This window comes from Schistocerca piceifrons, chromosome 6, assembly GCF_021461385.2.
Source record: "Schistocerca piceifrons isolate TAMUIC-IGC-003096 chromosome 6, iqSchPice1.1, whole genome shotgun sequence".
Taxonomy (NCBI): Eukaryota; Metazoa; Arthropoda; class Insecta; order Orthoptera; family Acrididae; genus Schistocerca; species Schistocerca piceifrons.
In genome coordinates this window covers 431,586,266-431,607,927 of record NC_060143.1, presented here as the reverse complement: position 1 = coordinate 431,607,927, position 21,662 = coordinate 431,586,266, and the positions used below count along the sequence as shown (strand labels likewise).

The 21,662-nt window shown below is 43.0% G+C and overlaps 1 protein-coding gene across 3 annotated transcripts in view; it reads left to right on the top strand.

The window, feature by feature from the left end:
- Positions 1–21,662, top strand: part of LOC124802978 (ankyrin repeat and IBR domain-containing protein 1-like) — a 579,445-nt gene that overhangs the window by 281,059 nt on the left and 276,724 nt on the right. For all 3 annotated transcript variants that reach the window (XM_047264079.1, XM_047264078.1, XM_047264080.1), the window contains one exon: positions 2,258–2,587. In XM_047264079.1, the coding sequence (XP_047120035.1) occupies positions 2,258–2,587 (330 nt within the window). The remainder of the gene's footprint in view (positions 1–2,257; positions 2,588–21,662) is intronic.

Sequence of the window (21,662 nt, the reverse complement as noted above, 5' to 3'; positions counted from 1 at the left end):
TCAGACATGTAGCCCGAAGCTTCGCGCAAGTTATCTGTGAAAACCCCATGAAAATTTTCTAGTCGTTTTGGAGCTTAGCGTTTTCAAACAGACAGACATGACAGTTTTACAGTTTTTTTTATTAGTATAAATGTGTTGAGATTTCTGAGAATTTGTTAAGTTAGAAATGTAGGGGGAGAGCTCAATTTCTGCGACTGAGACAAACACCAGTGACATTTATATTCTTCCTTGTTACAAGCATTTAGCTTCTTTTCTCTCCGAATACGTTGCGTTTTCCGAGAGCCCGCTTACGCATGGGACGACACTGTCACGCTCGGCTTACTCGAGATGTGGGGTTGGGTTGGGTTGTTTGGAGGAAGAGACCAAACACCGAGACCATCGGCTCATCGGATTAGGGAAGGACGGGGAAGGAAGTCGGTCGTGCCCTTTCAAAAGAACCATCCCAGCATTTGCCTGGAGCGATTCAGGGAAATCACGGAAAACCTAAATCAGGATGGCCGGACGCGGGTCTCGAAATGTGCTGCGGACATTGTGACGTCCCTTCCCTCCTCCTTCACTCGCCGGTAAGAGACGCGACTCGTGACGATGTTCGTCCCCGTCGCTGTGACGTGGAACAGCACCTGTACCTCTCGTAAGAATACAACTCCTCGCGTGGTTTAGAAATATTCTGTTATCTGTCCGCAACAGTCTTCTCACCTTGTGCGAACTGATAAACTGCAATCGTTTATTTTTATTTTTATGCCCGGTTAGTTACGTGATGAAATAAAATCTTGAATCTTGATTTCATCATTACGGTCGTTTTTCACTTCATACATAGCGAGGATGAACTTTTTCTGTCTACTATTCCGTTGCTATGCCGTTGCTATGCCCAGTTATTAACAACGGTCCGACGTAACTCCAGAGATAACTTATGTTGGGGTAAATGTTTTTTAATACGCCGTAATACTGGTTTAAACTAATCACATTTCACTGTCCATTATTCATGTACTCATTTAGTCACTTAAAATGTTTAAAGAGTCAATCAATTTGCATTAATACACATTGTATTGTCCGTTTAATGAGTTAGGCAACACGTAAGATTTATCCTTTGACCCATATTTTATTGTTCTTTCTTTAATTAATTGTTTGTCCCTACAACACACGCGCACCGATATATCATTCAAGATTAACTTCTGTTCAGTTCAGTAATCGTGATGCTGACGACAACTTTTGACTAGTCGGCGTACTTGTCTTTCTTCGTGTCTTCGTTTTATTGTGTTCTACTCAAGAAATGGCTAAATGGTTCAAATGGCTCTGGGCACTATGGGACTTAACATCTATGGTCATCAGTCCCCTAGAACTTAGAACTACTTAAACCTAACTAACCTAAGGACATCACACAACACCCAGCCATCACGAGGCAGAGAAAATCCCTGACCCCGCCGGGAATCGAACCCGGGCGCGGAAAGCGAGAACGCTACCGCACGACCACGAGCTGCGGACGCTCTACTCAAGACTACGAATTGTTTTTCTGTCGTTGATCCATTTCTCTCAAGGTTTGTAACTGTTCTTCAGTACGAAGGCTAAGTCCGATAAACCAATATCACTCAACTGAAGTCTAACATTCGTCTTCCTATACCGTCGCATTGAGAACGGTAAAGATTAACTTTCATCAGTCGAATGACTGAGCAGTACTTCAGTCTCTACCTCACGAATTATCAAACTTCCAAACTGAAACTATCGCTAAAGTACTCTAGAGCGATTCAGGAGCAACTAACTAACTGAACATTTCCATATCTGAGTTGCATTGTAGTCGCATTGAATTTCCTGTTCGATGCGGCCACAACTCTCTTCCATGTTAAATGTTATCTTTGACTGAATTACTTTCTTGGATTTACCCTTCGTTCATGTGATTCTGAATTTATTCTATAGAAGTTTGATAAATAATTATGATAATCCTTTCCTTTTATCTCCCCTTTTTGTGTGCTATTCTCAGTATTTGAATGATATAGGTGTTAATCAAAATATTACCAGTGTAGATTTTATCTTCAATAGTTGCCATCACTGTCCAGATGACTAACTTCCCTACTTCAAGTTTCCACAAAGTTTATTAATTGGGGTTTTTCTGTCCTTGGGGCGTTACAACATGTACAGTACGTGTCATTTTGACGTCAGCCCCGAGTAAGCAGAGCTTGTCACGAACACTACCCGCAACTAGCGAGTAATTTCACTGAGGTTGTAGAGCGCGGCGAGTGAGTGTGACGACGGGCTGTGTCAGGTGTTCCAGAGCTCAGCCGAGCTGCGGCGCAACCTGGACCCGAACGTGAGCTACGGCGAGAGCCACGGCCACAACACGGCGCTGCACTACGCGGCGCGCCACGGCATGAAGCACCTGCTCAGGACCTTCCTCAACGACCTGGCGGGCAACCCCAACAAGCGCAACGCCGCCAACGAGACGGCGCTGCACGCGGCGTGCACTCTGCCCGCGGGCAAGCCGCTCAGCGCGCAGGAGCGGCGCGCCGCCTGCGCCGCGCTGCTGCTGCAGTGGCGTGGAGCCGCCACGCCGGGAGGGGGCGCCGAGCGAGTCGACCTGCGCGCGCAGGACCAGGTGCGTGCCACTGCTGCCAACTGCCCGCTGCTGCCAACCGGCCGCCCACAGCCTCCAACACCGTCCTTACCTAACATGGAGAATCACCGGGGCGGGATATAGCGATGGGGAAAACCGACCGGCTAAAACCGATACCTGTATTTCAGTTCTGAATAACTGATATTTTTCGGTATTTGTGTTATCTCGGTTACAGTACATTTTTTTCTCGTTTTATTAATAACTGGCTAAAAAACAGGGATATTAATCTGCTATAGTAGCAGTGCTGATATTGTTGGTTTTTAAATAAAACGTTTTTAAAAATTAGTAACGTTTATTCGTAAAATTTCAATTGTTTTCAAATATTGGGTTATTATACATGGTGGCGAACGAAATGTGATACCATTTTGTTTTTGAATATAAACTTTACTGTCAATACAATCTGAAAGGAACATATACTACAATGGAGTTTTGTTCTAACTCAGCACATGCTCCATATGTCCACCATTTCGTTTCCTAACTTCCTTCAGATGAACACTGAAGTTAGTGATTAGCCTACGGCACACATCTTCCGTAATTTCACTGCAGGCTTGAAGAGCTCCATTAAACCACGTGGACATTTCGAGAAAATTTTTTCCTTTAGGTACCCTCAAAGAAAAAAGTCACATGGATTGAGGTCTGGACTATTGGGGGGGGGGGGGTAATTTTGTCCGTCATTGAAGCGACCTGGAAACCTGAGTGAAATGATCCACATGTTGAAATGCTCGTGTAAAAACTCCAACACAGTGTTTGGAATATGTGGCCTTGCTCCATCTTGCATGAACCACTGCGTGTTGAAATGCAAGGCAGTAGCAAGAACCTGTGGACTGAAGCTATTGCAAAGCATGCTCAAATAACGTTCGCTCTTCACAGTTTCTTCAAAGAAAAAGGATCCAATAAGTCCGTGACTGGAAATTGCTGCCCACGCTGTAATCCTCGGAGCATAATGTTGTCGTTCATGAAGCACTTGTGGGTTTTCAATGGCCCAAAAGCGTACATTTTGTTTTTAACCACACTGTCTAAATGAAAATGCGCCTCTTCTGAAAACCAAACGTTGTTGAGAGTTTCTTCCCTATCCTCGGCCCACTGAACAAACAGTAGTCTCTGCTGCTTGTGTTCTTCAGTGAGCTTCTGTGCACAGGTCCTCTTGTATGGGTACATATGGAGGTCACTTTTAAAAATGCGTTGCACGGAGCGTCTGGATATTCCCAGTTGCACTGCTGCCTTTCTACACGATTTCCCGGGACTTCTCTGTACAGCAACTCGTACCGCTTCAATATTCTCCGGCGAACAAACAGGCTTACACCGAGCTCGCTTCACTTCCAATACTGTTCCTTCCTGTACAAATTTATCGTACAACCTGTGGATGGTCTTCTTGCAAGGGACCCATCGAGTGTTAAACTGTTGTCGAGAACGCCTCTGAGTCACAACAAAGCTTTTCGTTTCGTGAAAAAGTAACACAATTGCCGATCGTTGCTGTGTCGTCAGTCTTCCATTGTCAGCCATTGCTGCTTACTAGGCTCCTAGCGGCAGTATCGTGAATTACACGTCATTTCGTAACTCGTTTGTTTTTCCAAGCTCTGCTGGTACTGCTGTAGAGATCCCAGCAGGATATCTAATGTGCGTCGTAAATTGTGAAAGAAACAATTGGTAACACATTTCGTGCGCCACCCTGTAGAAACTGGGAAAAGTACTTAGCCCAATTTTAATACTAACACCTAGAGTTAGAAACTATCAACAAACACATGACATAAGAATCGATACACTACTTCCGAGACAATGCTGTACATGTTGCCATATGGCTGGTCTATTGCCCAGAATGCTTGTACATGTAGCATGAAAGACTTGCCCCCAGCTGGTCAATACAATAGTTTCCCGCAGTTGTCTTCGGACATCAGTTGTATTGCAGAATGCTGCCATCCCTAGTTGGGAAGTATTTTACGAAGTTTGGAAGCAATGAACGACAACGCTCCATATGGTTTAAAAAGTTAAAAATGGGAGGAGGCACAACACGCTTGCGAAGTCATATAAGGAAAAACCGTCCACAATATTCCTTGGAGGTGGAGGTAACTTTAATACGAGGGCTATCCACAAAGTACATTACGTTTTCGTTTGTGTCCGTTAGAGGCGGGGCTAGCGCGCCCATCTTGGTTCAAAAATGGTTCAAATGGCTCTGAGCACTATGGGACTTAACTTCTGAGGTCATTAGTCCCCTAGAGCATAGAACTACTTAAACCTAACTAACCTAAGGACACACACACACACATCCATGCCCGAGGTAGGATTCGAACCTGCGACCGTAGCGGTCACGCGGTTCCAGACTGTAGCGCCTAGAACCGCACGGCCACTCCGGCCGGCGGCCATCTTGGTGTCATGGCATTCCGCCGCTCAGTCGGCATCCTGCCGTACTAGTGAGAGGTTCGTGCTGTACTCCGTTGAGTTACTGTGACAGTTTGAAATGTCAGCGTTAATTGAAAATGCCGCGAAGTGTGAAGTGCGTGCTGTAATAAGGTTTCTGACTGCAAAAAACTGTACTCCCATGGAAATCTATCGGCAGCTTTGTGAAGTGTATGGGGACAACATAATCACTGAAGGTGGAGTGCATCAATGGGTCATAAAATTTAAAAATGGCCGAACTAACGTTCACGACGAAGTGCGAAGTGGAAGACCCAGCATAGTGACTGCCGAACTTATCGAAAAAGTCGATGCAGCGGTCCGTAAAAATCGTAATATCACAATAACGGAACTCTATGAGTTTTCCACAAATTTCACGAAGTTTGTTGCACGAAATCATTACCGAGAAGCTTGGTTACCACAAGTTTTGTGCAAGATGGATACCAGAAATCTTGACAGAGATTCACAAAAATCAGCGAATGGCTGCAGCGTTAACGTTTTTGGACGCTTACGAGAAAGATGGCGACTCATTACTCGATCGCATCGTTACTGGTGGCGAAACATTGGTTAAGCATGTGAAATGTGAGACAAAATTGCAGTCAATGTAGTGGGGGCACACAAATTCCCCCCCAGAAACCCAAGAAATGCATGCAGACAGTGTCGGCAAGGAAGGTGATGGCGACTGTCTTTTGGGACAGAAAAGGTGTGATTTTTGTGGATTTCCTGGAAAGAGGCACTACAATAAACTCTCAAAGGTATTGCCAAACCCTGCACAACCTCAGAAGAGCAATTCAAAACAAGCGCAGGGGAAAGTTGGGCTCAAAGATCTTGCTGATTCACGACAACACCCGGGCCCACACGGCAAATGCCACTCGTGAAGTTCTCGAATCTTTTAAGTGGGAGTTGTTTCCTCATCCGCCGTACAGTCCCGACATGGCACCGAGCGACTTCCACTTATTCCCAGCAATGAAGAAGTGGCTGGCTATGCAGCGTTTTGATGACGACGCACAGCCTCATGAAGAGGTAACCACGTGGTTGAAGGCGCAGGCGGCCGAATTTTACGACGAAGGAATTTCCAAGCTCGTCCATCGCTACGATAAGTGCCTTAATTTAAATGGCAACTATGTAGAAAAGTAGTATTTAAGTGTGGCTTTCATCTGTGTATAATAAAAAAAATTTCCAATACTTTATTTATTTTTAATTCCAAAACGTAATGTACTTTGTGGATAGCCCTCGTATATCTATAATTTTATTGAAGTGCTATATAAACTGGAGATAATGACTGAACCCTTCACTTTGTGGCTGCTTCAGGGCGAGCAGTTGATACTACCCAAAAGTGATGGTGCAGGGAAGTCATCAACTCGTGACCTTTTCTCTCCCTGTCGCTACACCTGTCTCCTTCACCTTCGCAGCGTTTTCTGGAGAAAATTAGACAGATTTCTGCCGCAGCCTAAACCCCATACTTGATCTCCCACTCCTTTGCCTTCATTAAAGATTTTCGATCTTTGTCCATAGTCTATGTATGTTATTGGAAGTAATAGCGGTAAAAAACCTAAAATCAGTACTTCAGAAAGCGGTTATTTTGAGTATTTGAAACAGTCACGTCAGACTGTAGACGAAAACAACGGTGTAACCTAAAACAGGTTGTTTCGGCGATAATCGCCACCCCCCCTTCCGGAAGGTCCGGTCTAGGCTGTCACTGGTTCACAGTAAGGACCAGTTCACACTAGACATCAACGGAACGGAATGAACGGTCAGGTGACGTCGTCATCAAATGGCTGAATATGCGCGTAAGACGAAACTCAAAAAGACCTCAATTCTCTTCGGCCTGTACCGAACGCTGAAAGTGAAGTTGTTATGAGAAACCATCAGTGATACAAAAATTCGTACCATCGGATTTAAGGAAATAACACAATAAATGAAACTACATAATGGATGTTCTTAATCAGTTTTGTATCTTAAACAACTGAGAAGCGGAATAATATTTCAAAACATTGACATTTAAATGCTAGCGAAAATATATACGTATACAAACACATCTTAGCGTATAACTTCATTAACGACTGTACTTTTTCTCCTTCAGTAGAAATTACTTTTTCACTTAATAAAAGGTTATTTAATGAAAATTGCTTAATCAGTGCATACTCATTTGTACACAGTGTAACTGTCTGCTCTGCTCAGTTAGTGGAAAACGAAAATCACTTTTCGCTTTCAGATATGTGCCTCTCTCTGATGGAAGAACACTCAGTTGAAAAACTTATCCAAGCCGTCATAGAGCATTTGCAATTTGTCTCGAAAACAAAGTAAAATAATAAAGACGAAGAAGATGCAAAAGCACAATATAAATTACTGTAACTTGAGTGGTTGCGGCGAAAATCTGTTAATGTTCTATGTTTGCAGAACGACGACATAGTTGCCGCCAACAGCTTCAACGATAACATTTTCTTGCCAAGAAAACTTAACGACGACGTCCCGTTCCATACCGTTGACGACCTGTGGAAATGCTCCCACTTGAAATGCAGTGTGCAATATCCTGACATGACGTTCTGTTCCGTCAAGAGCGAATCGACCTTTAATCAGACGTTAGTTACCAAATGCAAATCTTTTTAAAGTACAACATTTATTAATAATGAGGAGGAATATTTTTAAAAAGGGGGAACCTTCTAAAAACAAGATACATGTATTAAAATAATTATTAGTTTATCGGCTTAAAAGAAAAAATTGCATTCCTGTTTCTATAATCGGGAATCGCAATCATATGTGGAGCGGCGTTACATATATATTTTTCTCTGGCATCCACTTCACTTCAGTAAGAAAAGATGAATTCTCGCAGCATGTACTATGATGTAATTGTGTAACTGTTTGCAGGGTGTGTGGAAAAAAAAGAGTATCTTTGTTTAGCATATGAGATGTTGCTTACAAAAAAGACACTTTCGAAGTTTGCATTGTTGCTTGGAACAGGAAAAAGTAGAATGGTTAAATTTTCCAAAGTTCTGAGAAAGATTCAGCAAAGTATTTTAACAGTTGACAAATTTACATCATTGTTTTTATCTAAAGTTCACTCTCCACTGCTAACATGCTAACTAGCTTTGCTCAAGAAACTGCGTCACTTACAGAAAACAATAGGCAACACAAAGAAACATGATAATAACATTTTTGCTTTTTACTCACATCACAGTCTGTTGCAAACTGTACAACGATTTATCGGGTCTTTGATCTTGACCGACGAGTACTGATCAACAAAGATTGAGACTGAGTTTTTCCTGTATATTTCGTGTTAGTTCCCTATCCAGACCAGGAATGTTAGAAATGAGCTGGTTGTTATGTGTAATATACAAAGGCGGCAGCACTCTCGTATCTGTAGATTAGCACTAATACTCTATTCCCAGAATAAAATGAGACCGGACCAAGATTTGAACTCAGGAGCTTTGAAAAGGTCCCGATTCTGAGTCTCGGTCCGGTTTCATTTCATTCTAGAAATAGAGCATTAGTGCCAATCTACCGATACGAAAGTGCTGCCGCCTATGGATATTATACATAAAAACTCAGTTTTAATCTGCCAGAAAGTTTCATATCTGCGCACACTCCGCCGCAGAGTGATAATTCATTCTGGAAACAGCTCCCAGGCTGTGGCTAAAGCATGTTTGCACAATAGCCTTTCTTCCAGGAGTGCTAGTTCTGCAAGGTTGGCAGGAGAGCTTCTGTGAAGTTTGGAAGGTAGGAGACGAGGTACTGGCAGAAGTGAAGCTCTGAGGACGAATCGTGAGTCGCGCTTGGGTAAGAAACTAACCTTCGAGAAGACCAACTTGACGCAGTCACTGAGCTGGCATTTCTCATGCAGTCAAGCCGAGCGTAGTCGGCTGCGGCTACACTTCACGTGGATATAATACCCACCTGATCCGCGGCTGTCTCCCTACGAAGAAGCCTGAAGCTGTACATCTCCTCCAGCGATTACGATCACAATGAAATAATGGAATGAATAATTAATGTTGTGTAAGTCTTTAAAAGTGTAGTCAGTCTGCTGTTGCCCACTCTCGAACGACTTTCACTTTAATGGTGTGAGTTGTCACATTTTTAAAGTGGTGAAGCTCTGTAATAACGTTGGCGGGAATATGCCAAGTTAAAAAAAATTTTAAAAAAAGGTGGTAGAGCACATGCCCGAGAAAGGCAAAGGCCCCGAGTTCGAGTCTCGGTCCGGCACACAGTTTTAATCTGCCAGGAAGTTTCAATGCTCTATTTTTAGACGCTCTTTGGATTTCACATACCAAAATGTGGAGGTGATGCGAGTGGAGCAGTACGCCACAGTAAAATTCTGTGTTCATATAAACCATACAGTCACTAAAACTTATGAAAAGCTGCAGCAGGCGGACTTTGAAGATGACTACCTCGTGCAACACTGTGTAAGTGTTTCAAGGACTTCAAAGAAGGCCGAATTGTCTTTGCTATCCAAGATGGGCATGGTACTCCTGCTTCTGCTGTTACTCATGTCAGCATCAACACAGCTGCTGTGATTGTCCGTTAGGATCGGCAGTTAACATCACGCAATCTCAGTGAAGTGCTGAGAATTTCGTCTGGCAGTGTCTTTAGGATTCTGCATTATCATCTCCACATGACCCATGTTTGTGCCTGTTGGGTGTCACGGCTGTTGACTCCCAAACAAACGGCGGTGTGTGTGTGTCGTTTGGGGATCTTATGGGCGTCCAACTGCGTGGTTATCAGCGCCCTAGCAATGATTAAAATAAACGAATGTGGATAAGAAGGAAAACTGTCGTACAGGCATGCACACAAAATGACCACACAATTACTCTATCGCTCAGGCACTCTCACATGCACTAAAACCAATGAGGAGGTAAGATAGCTAATCAAGAAATTAAAAAGAGGGAAAACAAAACACAGAAGAGCTAAAAGAACAGCACAGGGAAATGTGACTGGCTGACCACTTACAAAAAACTTGGGTCAGCCAGCCACCCTGTTGACACATTAAAAACATCTCCCCAAAATCTTGTTAAAAACGTGGGACATTTCACAAAACTTTAAAACGCGAACCACATTCGCTTGATCATTGCATATAATAGACTGCAGATCCGCCATCAAATCTGCTGCAGTCCTCTGGTCAGCAAATAAAATACAGTCCAATAAAATCTGGTGCACCGTGATCTGCACGCCACAAGCACCACACATCGGAGGGTCCTCTCGCCAGATTACAAATCCATGCGTCATAGGGCTGTGGCCGATGCGAAGACGAGTGAGGAGGACTTCGTCCCGTCGACGTGGCTGGAAGGAAGCGCCCCACGGCCGAGTTGTGGGCTTGACGACATGTTGTCGGTCGCTTGTAGCCACTCATGTTCCCACCGACACAGGACTTTATACCGCAACAGCGAGGTGAGGGCATGCAGGGGGATACCACACTGAAAGACCTGACGGTCACGGCACGCCTCCTTGGCTGCTCGATCAGCCCTTACATTCCCTCGTGTGCCCAGCAGAAAGACATCTCCTTCCCCAGTCGCTGTAGTTGGAGGAGGGTGTCCAATCTGAACAGACGAGAAATCTAACACTGGGAGAATGTCTTATCTGCTCCAGTGCCCACAAGATTGCATATAATTCTGCGTCAAAGATGGTAAATTCGGGAGGCAGTCTGACCTTGAGGACACGATCCGGGAAGACGACAGAGCAACCAACGTAGTCGCCCTGCTTAGACCCATCGATAGAAACAGCTACATGGTCGTGGTGCTCAGATAAAACGGCAGGAAAGACCGCATTAAAAATGGAAGCAGGAGTGCGATCTCTCCTGTACCGCACCAAATCTAAAATCATCTGGGCCGCTCTAGTAACCACGGTGGCAGACGGTTAAAACCCTGGAATTGGGGTCACACTGGCACCACACCAAATGACTCCATCACATGCTGGACACGGAACCCAAATGGCATCATGGTTTGTGGACGGTTGGAAAAAAGGCGCTCCGGATATGGACGAATAACAGTATGGTGTGCGAGTGAAGTTGGAGCTGCGAGGAACTTACATGCTTGACTCACGATGAGCAGCTGGCGCCGGATGGGAAGTGGTGGTCCCCCCGCCTCAGCACAGAGGCTGGGTATGGGACTGGTCCAATAAGCGCCCGTGGCCATGGAGACATGTCATGAGGTGCTGCGTCACTTTGCTCATGGACGGGATGCGTTTCTGGGATCGATTCTCATCGAGAATGGCTGCATCATAATGATCCTGAAGGAAAATGTACCGGCACAGTGTGGAAATTACCGGGTCTCCAACACCAAGACAGGCGAAAGTTTCCGATCTGTAGGGAGTGATGGTGATCACATTTTTTTTACGCTCATGGAATGATTTACCAGCATGCAGTTCCCCCTCACTCTGTTGTTACAGCAGCATACTATACGTCAGTATTGGCTAAACTGAGGAAACGCATTGCAAGAAAACGACCAGAAGTTTCTCAGACTGAGTGGCGACTTCATCAGGACAATGGGCGGCCACACGTCGCAAATCAAATCATGTAGTTTCTGACTCATTTCAACATTACCTGTGTACTGTGTCCCCCTTATCGCCCTGATCTTGCACCCTGTGATTTTTTTATTACCATCACTAAAGGCAAAGCTTCGGGGCGTTCGATTTGAGAAGTAAAGCAGTGCTCAAGAAAAGTGATGCGATTCCCCACGACCTCACAAAGAATGCCCTGCGACATCCGTTCGAGGACTGGCAGAGACTCTATACAGAGTGCATTCAAGGGGGGGGGGGGAGAGGGAGTACTTTGTAAAAGATCATGTAAACATTGAAATGGAATTACAAACATCTGTGGAAAAACGGTTTCAGTCTGTTGGTCAACCCTCGTTCTTTTTTCGAGGCTTTAATACCAAACGTGTCTGAAACTAATATTGTTTTTCATTGTTACAATAATCAGAAGCTTATGTTCGTAAAGAGCTAATAAAGATCAATTAAAATATTTGAAATGGTGAATTAGTGTAGAGTGAAATGCCAGACATTTTACGAAATTATAGAATGATGCCAGGACCAACCACAATACCAAAAAAGCGGACTTCTCTTACTTTCGCCGGGTGGATGGTAGCCTCACCGTTCAACATTACTTTAGAACTGAAATTCAGTAGAATGCTTGGGACTAAGTTGCTACATCTCGCATGAAACAGGTGCGTAATTTTACTTTTCGTTCAACTCACTGAGACTCGCAAACTGATCGATGTACAAAGATATCAGCATATTATGGGGCAGCTGTATTACGTTGTCATTTTGGTTTTACTTTTTTAAGACTACGTTGAGTATACGAAAATTTTTTTCTTGTTGACATTACTAAATGAAACATTAGCTTTTACAAAAGTCTGTTTATGATTTAACAGTAGAGAAATTTGCAGCAACGCGAAGCACTATAGATGCATCACAGAGTGGGTGACCGAAGCACATGAAATGCGCCTGACTGTAGAGGCCAAACAAATTCACAAGTCGATTACAAGCAGATTATCCTGACACTGCACATCCGTCTGTGCAACAGCGAGGTGAACATACTGCGCGTGTTGCGTGGTAGTTGGAAGTCTACCAAGTTCGAATGTATTACTTTTTAAGCTAATGCTTAGTCGTACTGTCTTGTATAAAATCACAAACTGCAGTGCTCAGCTTTGCCCGGGATGTTTAATATCGACACACAAACTAATTGGGCCTGTGTCTATTAGCATTATTAATTCATATTTTCAAGCAAGTTTTCGCAAACTTTGTATTTTCCTTGTAGGAAAACAAGGTCAGTTGTGCCATCTGTTGTTACATTTTGCGATAAGTATTTCATTGAGCGTTTGGAGAATTCGTCTTCCTCTTCTCTTTTCAGCTGAGTTGTCACTGTTTGAAGCAGGGCTGTGTTTCAGCATGACTCGAACTATTCGAACAGTTCATGTCACAGTTCGGGAAATCTCAGGTTCTGTTCGATCTTTTGATCGGCCCGCGATCTAGCGACGTTTGTAGGTACTATATCCACGGCCTGTAAGCGTTTGTACGACACTGTGAATTTTAATTGCACGACACTGTGGATTGTAATAACAAAAATAATTGTGAAACACGGATTAAAATATCTTCTAGGTTATATGTCATACGTAACAGCTACTCTTATTGTCAAAAGTATAGTCGCGTGGGATATCAAGTGAAATTTGTGACTGGATTGAGGAAAATTTTGGTAGGGAGCTCGCAGCATATCATCGTCAGATGTAGATGTAAGTGCAGGTGTGCCCCAGACACTGACGGACATATTACTCTCCAAGTGGTACGAAACATTCTTAAGCCTCGAAGGTACGGGAAACAGTCTCCCTATGGAGAGGAAGCCAGCAGTAAGATTAATGTTTGTTTTTAATCACAGTTCTACTCAAGTAAAAATAATTATTATATTTTTGTGCTCCAAGACTCAGTAAATTATCTAGACATAAATGATCGCGAAAAAAATATAAAAAGAGCCAAGTCTCACTATCTCAGTGACATAGCCTGTAACTTATTCTAGAAGAAATACTTGCGAACATGTTTCTTACTGCAGCTTACTCCGCTAAGACGACAGAATATAACCACAATATTAATTTTCATGTATGAGAAGCATGTTATGTCGTGCTGTCTCTTCTTACTATGACAGCCACTTTTCTTGACACATAATAATTTTATATCGAACCTAATGATCCGCTCTTTCTCACACATCACACTTTTTTTAAATACACGAACATTTTTGTAAATGTAATTATTTTTCCTTCAAAAGATGATTGTGTTGAAGATCCTTGCTGTTTGAAGTTCAGAGCTATTAACAATTGCAAAACTGGTTTCATCTGCATTGGAAAACAGTTTTATTGGTTCTTATCATTTATTACCACGTCTGCGTGGTTTTCTGTTGGCTTATTTGATCCGTTAAATAATGTAGGTTGTGCATCCCACACAACTTTCTTACGATCCACATTCAGTGATTTGGCTGGAATTGTAGTGAACTAAACTTCACGTAGTTGGGTAGACATACGATGTCTTTCTGCAAAAGACCAGGTCTTCTGCTGTTTACTAGTTGTATTTTGTTCTTAAGGGAAAACAACATTCTTCAGTACATATCTGTATGTTACTCGAGAATCGTGTATGAACTGTCCTTTAATGTGCTGTTTCATACGTCCCAGGGTCCATAGGATGCTGAAGATTGACAAATGTGCCGTAATTTTTTAATTACTACTGATTTTTATTGGACTGAAAAAACTATGTTAGAAATCAATATAAACGATACTATTCGCATTCATACAATATCGTATTGAAAAGTGTTGCTTCCCGTCTGCTTGAATCGCTGCTGTCGCAATGTACAACACAAATCCACGTAAGTGCAAGTACGGCTCCGTACAGACTTAATTGTGTATACCAGGAGGTCGAAAGAGACGGGAGTTGTCATTGCGTCACAATCTTGAAGCCAACGTGCAACATATTAAGAAGCCCAAAACATTAAGTTCCCGCGCTCATCCTTTATAGTTCACTACGGTGATACTTCCCCGTGACGTCAGTCTGACGTACCCGTGCCTAGTTTCGACCGTGCTGAGTGTTTTGACTGTGTGGAGACGTAGTTGTTTCATAAAAAATGCCACCTTGCGTTGTTTACTGGTGCACTAATCGATCAGATGGTAATCTAAAGTTTAAAGGAATCACATTTCATTCGTAAGTGGAATCGATCAAGCAATATTTCCTTTTGTATACATAAATTATGGATGTACTATTTACTTTTATTGTAGTAATTTATTTCTGTCGTTTGACTTTAGATTTGCCGTACTTTATTCAGTGTCCGTTCTTTCTCTTATTTCCATTGTTTCTCATGGCCTTCTAAATCGCAAACGCTCCGACATCCGAGCCACACTGTACTAACGGTCTCGTACCGGCACAACACAAGGCTAGGTAACCACGCTGATTGCCCTGAATTCCTCATGCCGACAATTATTCATTTTTCATATTTCCTCCCACTTTAAAAAGTATTCTGGCTATAATAGACGGAGACAGCGGTCATGTGTCTGTGTGCGTTTTGCGTGTATGATTGTTTGAACGTGTATATGTGCTTTGCTTCCTTTCTGGAGAAGAATTTGGCTGAAAACTTAAGTGAACACTCTTTTCATAATTCCTGCCTGCTGCTTGGAGTATGAGTATAGTCATTCTCTCATGAAGTTTGTTGTAAATAATCCACAGCAATTCAACATGAACAGTGATGTACATAATTACAATACCAGAAGCAAAAAATGACATTCATTATGCCACGTTAAGGTTGTCTGTAGTACAAACAAGGGTTCACAGTGCTGCAACCAAAAGTTCGATCATTTACCCATTGATATAAAATGCCTGACGGACAGCAAAGTAAAATTTGGAACTAAACTGAAAACATTTCTCTTTTACAACTCCTATTCCGTAGAAGATTATCTATTACTTTAATGTGTAAATGGCAATAGGTATGGAACTACTGACTAAAATATATGTATAATTAAAAATAGAAAAGCTAATAAATGATCGGCATGCAGGCATATTTACAAAAAAATTGATGTCAATATACAATGACTCGTTCCACATCATTGCGATTTATCGTGCCGCAAATGATACATGGAACATGAAACAAACTAATTAACTACGGTATATCACAATGCGTGGTACAGGCTTATACTTTGCAAACCTCAAAATGAAATTCAAACTAAAATCAAGCAGATGATGAAAGTAGACATACATACCAATTGTGCTATGTTTAGTTGTTCCTGAAAAACTGTCAGAGCTAATGGCGAGAAATATTCCGGGAAAATAAACAAATAGTCTACTGTTGGAACGGTAGGCCTATATGTTACAGTGGTTAGGCTATCATTAATAAAAAACGACTTACATACATCTTAAAGAAAAATATCCATTTTACGGGCTTTATGCGTTTGATAATATTCCCTTAGTCGTATTTATAGTATTCCACAATGCTGGAACACGTTCAGATATTTTTTACTCTGTAAATTGCTGTTATTGATCACACACTGAATAACACATCATAGGAAAGATTTCAAATTAGACTACAGTGAAACCAATGTACTGACAATCTAATAAAATAACTCTATTCTGCTTCTTTCCTCGTTACGCACGTTTATGGGCTAGCAAAGAACATGTAGGTAAGTTTTTTGCAAACGTGAACATCAAAAATGTTGTGCATACGTGTAGCAAGCTGAAAATGTCACGAACAAAAGCAGTACCAGTGAGCAAACAAGCATTGATTGTGGAGTTCCAGCTTCATTTGCTATCGATACAAATATAGTAAAAATGGAATACAATGCATTACGAAAACATCTTTACCTCATCACATCCATTTATTCTTGGTTATTCAAAATATATCAACAAAAACTTGATTATTCGAAATATTTCAACAAAACCAAGTTACATTAACAAGGCCAAATGTGTCGTATTACTAGAGCAAACGAGCATTCGAGAACAGAAAACGTTCTAAATTGCCTTCCTTACACTGTGTTAACCACGTAAGCAACGTAATTTTTAATATTTAGAACTGCTTTTGCACACGACAGAAATAATAAACAAGCAATCGCAAACAGTAGTCTGCCAATGTTTTGAGCCACTGAAAATCGCGGCAGACCCCGCCCACTCTCGCTTCAAAACGTACAGCGAAAGTCTATAACGTATGATAGTTCATCCATTCCGGGGATCGAGAATTTAGACGATTTGGCCTATTATCGATATTGATGCTGGTAGTGTATAAAAAATATGGCATAAATAACATTACCTTTTCGTTGCGTTGACGTAGGAGATTGAATTGTTCACACCGCCAGGGCCTTAGGGGATACTTTTACCCATTCTTGAAAAAAAATGGATCTTAACAGACGGACAGACAGACAAACGGACAACAAACTGATCTAGGATTTCAGAGACGTTTTAGCTGCCTTTGTGGGCATTTAATTAAATTCAGTGAGGAAGTTAGAAATTTGTGTCCACAGCAGGGCTCGAACTCAGGTCTTCTGCTTACTCGGCAGATACTCGTCCACTTTTTTTGCTGTAATCCGCTAAGCCAAATGGACACGGTGGTCGGTGTAGCTGCTCTCAGGTAGATGCAAATTCTCAGCTTTTATCCTACACTACTATCCTATTATCCCTTGCCCATCATTCTCATTTACTCGTGGTTGTGGTCAAGCGATTCCTGTAAAGAGATCGAGCCGCGTGTGCATCGTCACTGAAATCCAGTATATAACAAAAGTGGTCCTATAAAGGCTCTGTTTCTACCGATTGAGGTACGAAACCCTAAAAATGAACTGGAGTGTTAGACTGCGTTATAGGGGAATGATATTCCGAAAATTTGTGCTTCGAATAGTAATTATTTCGTTTTTTTAAGGAAGTTACTGTTCGACCACATAGAGCGCAGTTGGCTGACGGTCTGCTACAAGGTAACAATATCGCTGGAAACACATGGTCGATTTGCTCCACAGACGTGGAGCCTGTTAGTCTCGCCAGGGATTCACGTGGAAGACACGTTGCAAACAGGCAGGTCCTTTCTTAGCACGATCGTCTCAGAGCTGGACGTTGTTCTTGTCGACCACTAGGAAAGTGACTCTCTAGAATCCACGTCACGTAATTGCAAACCAGTTCATCATTTATTTATTGTGTTGCACATGGCAGCAGCACATATGTAAATATAAACACAGTAATAAACAGCAGTAGAATAAACAACCCCTTTAACGGAATCCAAAAAACATATAAAAGAACATGTAAGCATCATATAACAAACACACAGAATTAAGATACGTAGCACACGAGACTCGTTGTTGACTGTACTTCCGGCATGATTATGTCCCGAATTACCAGGCTTTGAACGCGGAATGGCAGTCGGAGCTAGATGCATGGGACATTCCGATTCGGAAGTAATTAGGGAATTCTGTATTCCGAGCTCCCCAGTGTCAAGAGTGTGCCGAGAATGGCGCAGACGACATCAACTTCACAGCTTTAGAGGGGATGTGATGTTACTGTAGTGATTACAACACCGAGTCAGATTTACAAAGAACTTGACCTTTGACGTGCGAGCCCACTTTTCAGTGCGACACTACATATGCACTGGCCTGGATGCATATACTGATTCAAGTGGGAAGGATGTCAGAAAGCTGCAATATCCTGGATATTGGCACTGGAACGCAGTTGGCATCCATTCTGGTCCCACACGTATTCTATCGGCGATAGATGTGACAATTTTGCTGGTCACATGTGTACCTCACATTATACGCACATTTCGTAAACACAAGTGCCACGTGCGACCGAGTATTGTCCTGTTAAAAAATTTCACCTCTATACTGTCACAAGAGAGGTAACACAGGAGGACCTATCATTGTGCCATCGGAGTTCCCTGGATTCGAGCCCTGCTCTGGACACAAATTTTCAATGCCACAAAAGCAGCTAAAGCGTCTCTGAAATCCTTGATCACTTTGTTGTCCGTTTGTCTGTCTGCCCGTCTGTTAAGACCCGTATTTTTCAAGAATGGATGAAAGTATCAGTTTAAAATTTATGTTCCCTACTTAGTGCTTCCTCAGGAGTAGCGCTGTTGTGCCTCTCAGAAACATTGGAAGAATGGAACTTCACCTTAGGTCGCGACCATACTCTCCAACGTTGGTCATGCAGGGTAGTGTTCAAAATGGTTCAAATGGCTCTGAGCACTATGGGACTTAACTACTGAGGTCATCAGTCCCCTAGAACTTAGAACTACCTAAACCTAACTAACCTAAGGACATTACACACATCTATGCCCGAGGCAGGATTCGAACCTGCGACCGTAGTGGTCTCGCGGTTCCAGACTGTAGCGCCTAGAACCGCACGGCCACTCCGGCCGGCGCAGGGTAGTGTAAACTACGATTCATCACTGAACACAATGTGTCATCATTCATCAGCCGCCCATGGTTTCCAGTCACGGCACCATTCCAAACCCAGCTGTTTATGTAGTGGTGTTGCTGGCGTTGAATGCTAATTCCCTATAGTTGAGACGGCGTAAGGAGATTCCTGACATTTAGTAGCGCTGTTGGTAAGCCTTCAACTGCGAAGCGCTAACGGCTGTAGACGAAAACTGTGGCAATCTACAGAGCTGCGACGACACTGAAGCGTTGCCATAGAGACGTTTACCAAACCGCCTTACGTTACTGGTTGAGGCAGGCTCTCGAAGCTGCCTCTCCGAGCCCACCTTTAGGGATCAACTTACGCCGACTCACCTGCAGTCCGGCCGCAGCTGGTATCCGACCAGTGGTGCCAGATAACAAAGACTGTTACAGGGAGTCCATTACTTATTCTCGGATAGCAGGCGCAGATGTGAAGGAGTTACGATGTGCCTGGTGCACAATACGGTGATCCTCCCTTATACTGATAGGACGTGATCAGCCGGTACCCTGACGACGGATGTGTTGTCTTTACGTTCCCACGCAGTCCAACGTCGGTCCATTGTGACATCCAATGCGGCACAATCTGCATATTGCACGTTTCGAATAGCCAGCCAAATGGAGACCAATAATGAGGCACAGATTCAAACTCTGTCACGTGTTGATGACGCTGTTTCACACGAATACTCACGCCTGTTGTACTGTCTACTCTACCAGGCTTTATAACAACATTAACCACTAACAACACCAATAAACTCTGGTAGCTGTTTTACCTGTCACAGGAATTTGCAACACTAACCATTTGCTTACTTGCCGAAGGTGTGTACGTGCAAGAAGTTGCATTAACATCAGATGATGACTTCTGGTTGCTTCACTTCTGTTGTCAAGTGGTTTAAACAGGAGTGGACGAAAATATAGAAATACCAAAAAATAACATATTACCATCACTAATACGAGGTAACAGAACCGTTGGCATTGAAAACAGCTTCAAGCTTCGCAGTTGATAAATACAGGTCCAGTGTGGTATTCGAGAGACTCTTTACCATCCTTTCTACAAAATAGTGGACTGTTAAGGTAAAAATGACGGAGGTGGATAGTTATAATGCATCCTTCTCTCCAAAGTAGATCAGTTAAGGTCAGTAATATTCAAATCTGGTGACTGCGGTGGCCGGGTAAGACGCGACAGTTCATGGTCGTTCTCACAAAAGCACTTCTGGAAAATGTCAGCGTTCTGGACGCCCTGTGGAGGTTAAGACTCCAGAAATCAATGATAAAATCCATGATATGGTGATGGATGACAGAAGAGTTAAGGTGGGTGAGATTTTTAGTGCTGTGGGCATCTCGAATTAACGGGTACATAATATTTTGCATAAACATTTGGATCTGAAAAAGCTATCCGCAAGATGGGTTCCGCGATTGCTCACGCTTGACCAAAAACGGAATCGCGTGAAGTGTTGCAAGGATGGTTTGCAGCTGTTCAGGAAGAATCCGCAGGACTTTAAGCGTCGTTTCGTCACTGTGGATGAAACATGGATACATTACTATACTCCTGAGACCAAACAGAAAGCTAAACAATGGGTTACCAAGGGAGAATCTGCACCAAAAAAGGGGAAGACCATTCCTTCGTCCGGAAAGGTTATAGCGATTGTCTTTTGGGATTCGCAAGGGATAATCCTCATCGACTATCTGGAAAAGGGTAAAACTATTACAGGTGCATATTATTCGTCTTTATTGGACCGTTTGAAAACCGAGCTGCAAGAAAAACGCCAGCGATTGGACTGCAAAAAAGTCATTTTCCATCACGACAATGCACCACCACACATCTCAGCAATTGTGGCCACAAAATTATTGGAAATAGCATTCCAACTCGTTTCACATCCCCCCTCTTCTTCAGACTTGGCTCCCTCGGACTACTATTTGTTCCCCAATTTCAAGAAATGGTTGGCAGGACAAAGATTTTATTCAAACTAGGAGGTGATTGCAGCAACTAATAGCTATTTTGCAGACTTGGACGATTCCTATTATTCAGAAGGGAGCAACAAATTAGAACAGCATTGGACGAAGTGTATAAGTCTAAACGGAGACTATGTCGGAAAATAAAAAAGGTTTACCCCAAACACGTAAGTAGTTTTTATTTTTGGACGAACTTTTCAAACGACCCTCGTATGTTCGACATCAGAGTGTGATAAACAATCGCAGACGGCAGGCGGCAGCACCAGCAGTCAGAGAGTCGTGGAAAAGGTGCAGTTGTTGTAATGCGGAAACGGAGCGATTTATGTGACTTCCAAAAGGGCATGATAATTGGGTTTCGAGTCAAGAGTGGAAGTATTTCTGAAACGGCTAAGTTTGTAAACTATTAACGTGCCACCTTGATTAAAGTATACCGTGCATAACAAAATGGCGCTACCTAAAACCGAAGGTGAGGCAACTGTGGTGCACGACGGGCCGTAGATGACAGGGGTGAACGATGGCTCCAGAGTTATGTACGGGCGAATAGACGTGCAACTACTGAGCAGCTGACCGCCTAGATGAACCAAGGGGCTACCATCGGCGTGTCCTCAACGACCGTTCAGTGAACGTTGCTGCATGCGGGCCTAGGCGGCAGGCGCGTGGTTCATGCACCCATGCTCACTGCTGTTCATCGGCGACGAAGGCTGGAATTTGCACGCAAAAGGAGGCCACTGGGTGCCGACAGGTGGCCCTTTTATTATGAATCACTTTCTACGCTGTAGTGGACAGATGATCAGTGACATGTACGGTGTGAAACATCTGAAAGGAAACACCCT